This window comes from Coffea arabica, chromosome 1e, assembly GCF_036785885.1.
Source record: "Coffea arabica cultivar ET-39 chromosome 1e, Coffea Arabica ET-39 HiFi, whole genome shotgun sequence".
In the NCBI taxonomy this organism is placed as follows: Eukaryota; Viridiplantae; Streptophyta; class Magnoliopsida; order Gentianales; family Rubiaceae; genus Coffea; species Coffea arabica.
The window spans coordinates 45,129,244-45,140,504 of NC_092311.1; the positions used below are offsets into that span (position 1 = coordinate 45,129,244).

General features: G+C 37.7%; 1 protein-coding gene and 1 non-coding gene across 2 annotated transcripts; one reads left to right on the forward strand and one right to left on the reverse strand.

Annotated features, from left to right (window-relative positions):
• Positions 1-2,731: 2,731 nt before the first annotated feature.
• Positions 2,732-8,038, forward strand: LOC140018787 (uncharacterized). The gene is made up of 6 exons (XM_072071522.1): positions 2,732-2,971; positions 3,725-4,279; positions 4,394-5,480; positions 5,739-5,831; positions 6,996-7,152; positions 7,429-8,038. Exons 1-6 carry the CDS (start codon positions 2,732-2,734, stop codon positions 8,036-8,038), a joined length of 2,742 nt encoding a protein of 913 aa, XP_071927623.1.
• Positions 3,269-3,375, reverse strand: LOC140022361 (small nucleolar RNA R71). The gene has a single exon (XR_011826347.1). It is a non-coding gene; the product is annotated as a small nucleolar RNA R71 (small nucleolar RNA).
• Positions 8,039-11,261: the final 3,223 nt, after the last annotated feature.

Below are 11,261 nucleotides of genomic sequence, written 5' to 3' on the forward strand. Positions count from 1 at the left end.
TGTAACGCATACATAATCATTTTTTTTGGAGCAAAAAGGTCAAATTTCATTTGTTGTTAAACAAATTACCTGATCCATGATCATTTTTACATTTAAAAAAGTAGGATCTAACCTAAATTATATTCATTTTTCATTCATACTGATTCTTACTTCTAAAAATGTGGGATTTGAATCTTTTGTATATAAAAAATGACTGTACATAGGTCACATGGTGATTTCAAGCAAAAAAGTAGTCAGAAACTTAATTTGGGTAAAATTTTGCTAATTTTAATGTGTAAGGGACACAAAATTAATATTTTTAGAGTGAAAAATGGAAAAATTTATTTGACAAAATTTGAAGGACATTTTAAACAATTTTTCTTTCTTTTAACTTAAAAATAAATGACTCAATTTAGACATTTATTACAATATAGTAGAGCTTATATTTTAATATTCTAGGAGTAACTAGCTAGTATATTTTGATCCTAAGTTATAACACACACCCGCTTATATTTGCCTAACGGTATAGCGCATTTTCCCAGGTTTCGTGTCAATATATTCGATTCTCATCCTGGAACTAATGTAGCACACATTTCTTGTCTCACTTATCAATAGATGACAATAGGTATTAAAAGAGGACACCGACAAAGCATTCGACACCTGTTTTCTTACACATAGATGGGATTTGATAATGATCATATGCTCTGGTTATTATCTTACGCAACACATCGTCTTTAATATGATGTAACATATACTCTAGTTATTATCTTACGCAAGGCCTGACAAATTCAGTGAAGTAGATCTATCAAGTGAAGCGATCGTACTTACAAAGTTATAGCTTATCGATGCCCTTAAATTATTTTCTGAATTTAGTACATCAAATACACAAACCTGTTTTCATTGCAATCAATTAATTAACAGGATTAGGTGTGATAAGTGAATATTTAACGTACATTTTGTATGAATTTGGCATGAATTTTTGGTATGTTTTGAGAAGATTAAAGCCATATTTAAACTCTTTTGGTGATGATTGCTTAAATATTGTTTAAGAGTTAAGAAATTGATAAATGAGTGGATTAATGCGTAATTTTGTGAAATTGTGAAGGTAATTGATGTATGAAATTCATGCACAAGTTGAAAGAAATGTCAGGGTCATCCAGAGGACAAAGTACACAAGAAAGTGGGAGCAAAAATGTAGAAAAAGGGAAGAAGTGAAAAACTGGAAAAATGCTCAACACGGATCCGAGCTCGGATCCGTGTGTACAAGAGGGATCCGACCCCTCGTCTGTACTTCTGGCGGAGTGTATCCAAGGTCAGGACGATCCGACCTCGGATCCATCATGGGAAGGCCTCGGATCCTATGATCCGAGCTCGGATCCATTATCACTCCTCGGATCCGAGGCTCGGATCTGTCTCTCTCCTCAGCAAGTGGCACAGCCGTTTTTCTTTACCTTTCTCACAACTTTTACAGCTATTTTGAGGGACAGAAATCGGTGGCACATGCTTCTGCAATAAAAGAGAAGACCAAATGAGTGTGGACAAAAGGAACATCATATCTTTGACTTCTTTTTACAAAATCTAAGTGGAGGAAATTATGAAGAGAGAGGAATGGAATTTCTCTCACCTTTTATGCAGAAACACAAGGGAGAAGCAAGGAGGACCATACGTAGCTAGTTTTCCTTCTTGCAACAAGTTTTCTCTCTAGATAGGAGTACTTGGAGAAGCATTTTTTGGAGAGTTTTCACTTGTAATCATATTGTGCAAGAACATAGCAGGAATTGGAGAGCTTCACCTTCAATTGGCTAAGCTTTCTTTTATCTTTCTTATACTTGTACTTTATGATGTTTTGCATTAATAAACTTGTGAATTTGATTGTTAAATCATTCATGAGTAGCTAAACTCCTTCATCTAGGGAGTAGATGAAACTTATGGCTAAATAATACTAATTGAATGTGATTTACACTTGTTATATCTTGAGTTAACTTGTCTACTTGTGTAGCTGTGATTTCTTGTTATTGTTTGATCACCAATAACTTGTTTACAGTTGTTATTGTTCAATGAGAATTGGTAATAACAATGGAAACACATGAGTAGAGCTTGAGTTGTATGTTCATGAAAATAGAAATACACTTAAGTGGATTACTGAGTATTTCATGAATTAAAACAGAGTTGTAGTAGTATTTCACCATGGAAATAGGGAAATCTATATTGCTCTAAGCCATTTCATCATGGAAATGAGACTTGGTAATCTTAGAAATAAATCTCTGGTTAAGCAAGAATAATAGCAAGAAGTAAATCCATTTATTTGTGTAGTTTATGCCATAAGTGGAATCTACATCCCTAGAATCTTCATTAAGTGAAATTTCTCTATTTGCATTCAGCATTTGTTAAACTAGATTTGTATATCAGATTTGTAGATTACAGCATTAGATTTTCTCTGCTCAAAATTAATGGTAAGTCTAAATAATAGAGAGAACAGGGGCTTAGTAATTGTTTAAATTGCTCCTCGTGGGATCGACCCGATACACATCTTGTACTAAAATTTCGACCTGTATACTTGCAGTCCAACGGGTGTAAAATCGGAATTAAACTTGCATTGATACAAAAAGAACCCGTCAAGTTTTTGGCGCCGTTGCCGGGGAGCGGCAATATTAGGGCCTAGTCATCTCTATTAATTTAGACATTTTCATTGTTTTTATCCAAGTTGTTGAATTAAAACTACAAAAATTTCTCTTATTTTTATTTGTAGTGCATGCACCGATCAAATAGAGAAGTTGCACATTTTGATCCTGAAATTGAAAGAACATTGCGGAGACAAAGGAGGAATACACTGCATCAAGAGGAACAAGAGGTTTGGCAGCCAATAGAAGATATCTTGATAGAATTACCATTTGAAGAAGAAATGGCGGAAAATGACCTAAATAGGCGAGTTCTGCGAGATTTTACTATACCGGGAACACAAGGTTCACAAACGAGCATAGCAAGGCCTGCGGTAAATGCTAACAACTTTGAGATTAAACCTTCACTTATTCAAATGGTTCAACAATCTCAATTTGGAGGTAATGCAGTAGAAGATCCTAATACACACTTAGCTACATTCTTGGAAATTTGTGATACAATTAAAATGAATGGAGTTAGTGATGATGCTATAAGGCTAAGATTGTTCCCATTTTCATTGAGAGATAAGGCCAAACTTTGGCTACACTCTCATGCTCCCAATACTTTCACTGGATGGGATGAATTATCAAGAGCATTCTTAAATAAGTACTTTCCACCAGGTAAGACTGCTAAGCTTAGAATGGATATCACTAGTTTTAGCCAATTAGAAGGTGAATCATTATATGAGGCATGGGAAAGGTTTAGAGATCTGCTTCGGAAATGTCCACATCATGGACTGCCGGAGTGGTTAATCATACAAACCTTCTATAATGGTTTAATTTTTTCTACTAAAACTATGATCGATGCAGCTGCAGGTGGAGCTTTAATGGGTAAAACACCCCAAGAAGCTCATAATTTGATAGAAGAAATGGCAGCAAATAACTACCAATGGGCCAATGAGAGAGGTAATGCAAGACGTCACGCAGGTATGATAGAAATGGACACTCTTAATATGCTGAGTGCTCAAATGAATAATGTGATGAAATTGCTAAGTAGACAAGGTCCAAGCTCATCTAATGCACATGTAGCATGCTGTTCTGTATGTGGAGGTGAACATGATACTAATGAGTGTGTTGATTCTGAACAGGTACAATTCGTCAATAATTACAATCGTAATGCTCAAAATAACCCCTACTCGAATACTTACAATCCGGGGTGGAGAAATCATCCAAACTTTGGATGGAAGGATCAAGGAAATCAACCAAGGCCAACCAATCCACCGGGATTTCAATCAAGGCAACAACAAGCTGAAACTAAATCTGGTTGGGAGATGGCAGTGGAAAAGCTTGCAAAAGTTACCTCGGACAGATTTGAGCGAGTAGAAGGAAGGTTGGACCAACTCACTACAATGTACAGGAATGTAGAGGTCCAAATTGGTCAAATTGCTAGTTCTTTGAATAATCGAAATCAAGGAGAATTACCTAGCAAAACAGAGGTCAATCCTAAGGAGCATGTGAAAGCCATTACTCTTCGTAGTGGTAGACAATTAGAAGATCCTCCAGTGAAGGAAGTTGAGAAGGATGAGAATGAAAAACAAGAAGAAAAGCAGTGGAACCAAGAGGCGATTGTGGAGGAAAATAGTCGGGCCAATCCAAGAGAAAAGCAACCATCATCTTCCACTACCATTCCAATACCCCCTGCGGTTCCATTCCCACAAAGATTAAAGCAAAATAAGTTTGATAAAGATTTTGAAAAATTTGTTAAACTTTTCAAACAATTGCACATTAACATTCCTTTTGCCGATGCTATTTTGCAGATTCCGTCTTATGCGAAATTTCTCAAGGAAATCATGACTAGAAAAAGAAAGTTGGAAGACTGCGAAACAATAGCATTAACGGAGGAATGTAGTGCAATTATTCAAAATAAGCTACCACCGAAGTTGAAGGATCCAGGGAGTTTTTCTATACCTTGCACCATAGGTAACGTTGATTTTTCTAAAGCATTGTGTGATCTTGGTGCTAGTGTATCATTAATACCTTTAACGGTGGCTAGACAATTGGGTTTGCATGAGCTTAAACGCACAAATATTACTTTGCAACTAGCGGATCGGTCTATTAGATATCCAGTGGGAGTGTTGGAGAATGTATTGATAAAAGTTCAAAAATTTATCATTCCAGTGGATTTTGTGGTATTAGATATGGAAGAAGATATATCTATGCCAATTATTCTAGGTAGACCATTTCTAGCTACTGCAGGTACTATTATTGATGTAAAAAATGGCAAGCTTAAGTTTCAAGTAGGTGAAGAAGAAGTAGAATTTAATTTGAATGAAATGGAAAAATACCCTTCTTTTACCGATCATGCTTATTCTATTGGCACAATTGATAAACTAACCCAAGAGATGAGTCAAGTCAACCTTGACTTAGATCCTCTTGAGCATTGTTTAATGAGTTTAGGTAAGCAAGAAGATGTTTGTGAAGAAATTGAAGAATTGGCCAAGTACTTGGATTTTCAAGCACCTTATAAAAGGGGTAATTTGTATGAAAGTCTTGGCCAAGGAAAAGGGTTTTCACAACCTTCAGAAATTGAACCTCCAAGGTTAGAGCTCAAGCCACTTCCGACTCATCTAAGGTATGAATTTCTTGGAGAAAATAAAACTTTACCTGTAATTGTTAGTGCTGACCTTGATGATGAACAGTGTGCAAAGTTGCTAAGAGTTCTAAGAAGGTGTAAGAAGGCAATTGGATGGACAATTTCAGACATTAAAGGTATAAGTCCTTCTATATGCATGCATCGAATTTTATTGGAGGACAATTGCAAACCAGTGGTGGAAACACAAAGAAGACTCAATCCAAACATGAAAGAGGTGGTAAGAAATGAAATTCTTAAATGGCTTGACGCAGGTATAGTTTTTCCTATCTCCGATAGTGTTTGGATTAGTCCAATTCATGTGGTACCAAAGAAGGGTGGAATGACTACAATCGTGGGTAAAAATGATGAATTAATTCCATCTAGACTTGTGGTAGGGTGGAGAGTGTGTATTGATTATCGTAAGTTAAATACGGTAACAAGAAAAGATCATTTTCCCCTACCATTTCTTGATCAATTATTGGAGCGAATAGCTGGATATGAATTTTACTGTTTTCTTGATGGTTTTTCAGGATATAATCAAATAGCTATAGCTCCAGAGGATCAAGAAAAGACCACATTTACATGTCCTTATGGCACTTTTGCCTTTAGAAGAATGCCATTTGGTTTATGCAATGCTCCTGCAACTTTTCAACGATGCATGATGGCTATTTTTTCTGATTATATTGAGAAAATTATGGAGATATTTATGGATGATTTTTCTGTGTATGGTTCATCTTTTGATCAGTGTCTTCATAATTTGGAATTAATTTTGCAGAGATGCGAGGAAACAAATCTTGTACTGAATTGGGAGAAATGTCATTTTATGGTAAAAGAAGGAATTGTCTTAGGACACAAGATTTCCTCCAAGGGAATTGAGGTGGATCAAGCCAAAATAGAAGTCATCGAAAAATTGCCACCCCCAAGCAATGTCAAGGGGATAAGGAGTTTTTTAGGACATGCTGGCTTTTATAGACGTTTTATTAAAGATTTTTCTAAAATAGTAAAGCCATTATGTGATTTATTATGTAAAGATTCTCCTTTTCAATTTGATGACAATTGTTTGGTTGCATTTGAAAGGTTGAAGAAGGAATTGATTTCGGCCCCAATTATAACTTCACCCGATTGGTCAATACCATTTGAATTGATGTGTGATGCAAGTGATTATGCAGTTGGAGCAGTTTTGGGACAAAAGAAAGAAGGACGATTGCACGTCATTTACTATGCTAGCAAGTTGCTAAATGAGGCTCAACTCAATTATGCAACGACAGAAAAAGAGCTATTGGCAGTGATATTTGCTTTGGACAAATTTAGATCCTATTTAGTAGGATCTAAAGTCATTATATATACGGACCATTCAGCTCTTAAATATTTGCTGCATAAGAAGGATGCAAAACCTAGACTAATTCGGTGGATTCTTTTATTGCAGGAATTTGATGTGGAGATAAAAGACAAAAAGGGATCGGAGAATCTAGTTGCAGATCATTTATCACGTTTGGAATATATCCCAATCAAAGATCAGGTTCCAATTCAAGAGAATTTTCCGGATGAGTTTGTCCTAGCACTTAGAAATTCTCCATGGTATGCAGATTTTGCTAACTACTTGGTCAGTGGAGAGATTCAAAAGGGATTTAATTATCATCAAAAGAAGAAATTCTTACATGACGTAAAAAGTTACTTTTGGGAGGAACCATTGCTATACAGACATTGTGCCGATGGTATGATACGTAGATGTATTCCTGAAGATGAGGTACATAATGTTTTATATCATTGTCATAACCTTGAAACAGGTGGTCATTTCAGTACTTCAAAGACTGTGGCAAAGGTATGGCAATCAGGATTTTATTGGCCAACTATGTACCAAGATGCTAGGGAATATGTTAAAAATTGTGATGCATGCCAAAGAACTGGAAATATATCTCGAAAGAATGAAATGCCCCTGACTACGTTCTTGGAAGTTGAGTTATTTGATGTATGGGGTATTGATTTTATGGGACCATTTCCTAGTTCTTTTAATAATAAGTACATCTTAGTAGCAGTGGATTATGTTTCTAAATGGGTTGAAGCAATCGCTTCACCTACTAATGACTCTAAAATTGTACTTAGATTCCTTAAAAAGAATATTTTCAGTAGATTTGGTATACCCAAGGCCATAGTAAGTGATGAAGGGAAACATTTTTGTAACAGACAATTGGATTCCTTATTGTTTAAATATGGTTGTAGGCACAAGACATCACTTCCATATCATCCTCAAGCCAATGGACAAGCAGAGCTAGCTAATAGAGAGATAAAGCTCATTTTGGAGAAAACTGTGAATAAATCACGCAAGAATTGGGCTACAAAGCTAGATGATATACTATGGGCTTACCGAACGGCATTTAAGACACCCCTAGGGATGTCACCGTATCGTTTAGTCTATGGGAAAGCTTGTCACCTACCTGTGGAGATTGAGCACAAAGCTTATTGGGCAATTAAATCTATTAACATGGATTGTAATTTTGCAGGAGAAAAGCGATTACTTGAGCTAAGTGAATTGGAGGAACACCGACTACATGCATATGAAAATGCCAAAATTTATAAAGAAAAGATCAAATATTGGCATGACAAGCATATTATTCCTAAAAAATTTCTGGTAGGGCAAAAGGTACTCTTGTTCAATTCACGCCTGAGGTTATTTCCAGGAAAATTGAAGTCAAGGTGGTCGGGACCATTTGAAGTAACTCAAGTATTTCCTTATGGAGCAGTGGAAATAAAAGGAGAAAATGGTTCTCCATTTAAAGTAAATGGGCAAAGATTGAAGCCCTATTTGGCCGGAGAAAAGGTTCCTAAATGAGTAAATTACTCCTTAGGAAATGCAATGGAGAATTAAAGAAGTTATAGGAAAGTCGAGCCAACGACTATAAACAAAAGCGCTTGTTGGGAGGCAACCTAATAATAATAGTGTATTTGTGTGTTTTTATGTGTTTCTTACATTTTGGTGTAAGTTAATTGACTAATTAGATGTATTTCACTTGTTTATAGGAGATACGGGAGTTTTATCATCCATCTTGGAGGTGCACTTGAAGATCATGTTGGCAGGGAGTTTTCTTACCAAATTGTGTTTTAAGTGTTTAAAATTTCTATGCCTATACATACATTGTGCATTTCAAGTGAGTTTTGGTGATATCATGGTTATAAAGGTTCATGGATTCATTTGATGTGTATTTAATGCTCAGAAATGCCATTTTGATGTAAAAATGCAAAAATGATCAAAGAACCTCACCCCTCGATTTTCAATGTAAATGTGTTTGTTGTGTTTTGAGAGGATGGATATTGTGTTTAAGGTATATTGCATGTGCGTGGGAGGTTAGAATTGATAAAAGTTTGTCCAATGTGTGTTTTGGAATTGGCCGGAAAAGGGAGAAAAAGTTTAAAAAATTGCAGTTTCTGCAATTAGTGCAGAGAAGTCATGATCCGAGCTCGGATCCTAAAATCCCAGACAGATCCGACCGCGGATCCATAGATCCGACCTCGGATCGTTTCCAACCCAGATAGATCCGAGGGATCGTCTGTGTTTCTGTTGAGGCTGATCCGAGCCATGTCGGATCCGAGGCCTTCTAGAAAGGATCCGACCTCGGATCGCTTCGCGATAAGAAAGGAAACGAGGCCTCGGTTCCTCATTTTTTCCAGATTTCTCTTCTCTCTCTCTTCGAAACCCTATCCCCTTTCCTCCAATCGTCCATTTCATCCATAAAATTCCCAATTTTTCACAATAAAACCTTCCCTAACCTCTTGAGAGCATTAACCCTCAACAATTTAGAATCAAAAACATCAAATTGAGGGGTTTTGATCTTCAAGACGCGAAATAGGGCCAAACTGAAATCTAGCAATTTGAGGTCGAATCTGGGCTTGTTTCTCTTCCATTTTTGCATCATTATCATCCTCCATCATCATTCCATCTATTTGAGGTAACAAATTTCGAATTTCTGTGACATTTTATATCTCTCATTTTTGTATATTTTTAGTTTTTCAATACATTTTGCTTAATTGTTGCAAATTCGTGATATAATTGTGCTACATTGTGCTCAAATCAGCTGTAATAATTATTTTCATGCTTATTTGTGTAAAAATTATGAATTTGGTGATAGTTTTGAGATTTCCTTCTCAATTTTTGGGCTTGAGCATTTTAGTGGTTTAAATTTGTGAATTTTGCTTTCAGTGAATATATGAACTGTTCCGAGAAGTATAAATCAATGTTATAATTGAAAATGATATGCTATCATTAGAGCAATAGCCCATTGGGTAAAAGTGTGTGTTCCCGATCAAGTTAAGCACATTGAACCACTTTTACTTGAAATAATTAATATTAGGATAACTTGGGAGTCATGTGTAGTTAACTTGAGTGTTAACGAGTGTTATGAATTGGATTGATGATATCCTCAAGTGTTTGAATGTTTATTTTTGCAAATAGATATAATTTAAAATTGTTTGCACTTAATATGCATGAAATAATTTCTTTACTGCTAATATCCTTTCTAAGTGTAGGAATTGGATTTGAGAAGTGTTAGGAAGTTTATTTGTTTAAATTTGGGGACATTTTGGCAGGGAGTTTAGCCCTTTTTCAAAGGGAAACTCTGCCGAAATTTTCTTAAATTCTTATTTTAATATGAATGAGCGAGTTTCTATCTTTTCTAATACATACTCATCTTGTTTATAGGTGCTATGGCTCGTACAAGGAGGGCTCGTATTCGTACTCCTACACCATCGTCAAGTGAAGAACATACACCTTCTGTGCATGAGGAGTCGCCTGAGGAAGAATCTCCTTCGCCTGAGTCACCACCTCGATCTCGCCGGAAGACTGCATCCACTAGCCGTGATGAGCCACCGCCAGATTACGATACCACACGATTCACATCGCTCGAAAACCAAGAGTGGTATGAAGCCGGCCTAGCCAAGGAGATTATCATTGAGAAACACTTGGCTCCAGAGGTGGATGCGCACTACCATATTTCGACAGCATTCAAGCGACTTGGATGGGAGAACATCCTTCAATTGCCCAAGTACTACTACCCCAACTTGGTCCGGGAGTTCTACGCCAATGTGGAGAACAAGCAGAGCCACAGTGGCAACCTCATCGTCTCGTGGGTTCGAGGCAGGAAAGTGGTTCTCAATCGAGAGGCACTGCGACGTTTCGTTCAACTCATAGACGAAGGCGAAGATGTCAAACTGACTAAGGAATTCAAGGCTCGAGACCCTTGGCAAGTGGGAGAAGCCGTGGAGCGTCTAAAGGGTCAGTACCGTGAGCGAGGAACTTCGAAAAAACTCACGGTATATGCCGACTCCTTTGAGCATCGATACCACCTGATCTTCTATCTTTTTGCATTTAATGTGGTGCCGAAAAAGAGTGGTAAACGGGAGATCCGAAATAGCGATCTCTATTTTCTGGATAAGATGATACATGGATTGGGTAGGCAGTTGACTGGCATTCCTCTACCCAGCATTATCATCAGCTATATGCGGACCACAGCTCGCATGAGGGCCGGCGAGACTTGCTTCGGATTCCCTCGACTGCTATCCCTCGTGTTTGAGAAGCTCAAGGTTCCTCGTGGAACCGAGAGAGCGGTGGTAACTAGGTCTGTCGAGGAGGTAAATGCTTCTATACTCAACGTTTTGGGTATTTCTACTGATTTTGGAGCTGCTTTGGTCCGGGACACAGGAGAAGCATCGACTTCCACTCAGCCTCCGCCTCACACTGAACCACAAGCGGCAACCCAAGAGACGGAGGCACAGCAGACTCTTCCTCCTCCGATTCCGCGACCACCTCCTCAACCGCGCTCCAAGTGGCAAGAGCTTCTCAATGCTATTTGTTGTATGGAGACGCGAGTCGTCGAGCGCATTGACCAGACGGAGCGGATGATGACTGAGCGCCTCGACCGACATGATCGCCGCCTTCGTGCGATCGAGGATCATTTTCATATCCGACGGTCTCCTACTCCGACACCTCATCAGGAGGAGGGCCATATTGGTACTTCACAGGGTTATCATGGAGCCGAGGAGGCAGTAGACCCTCGTTCCGA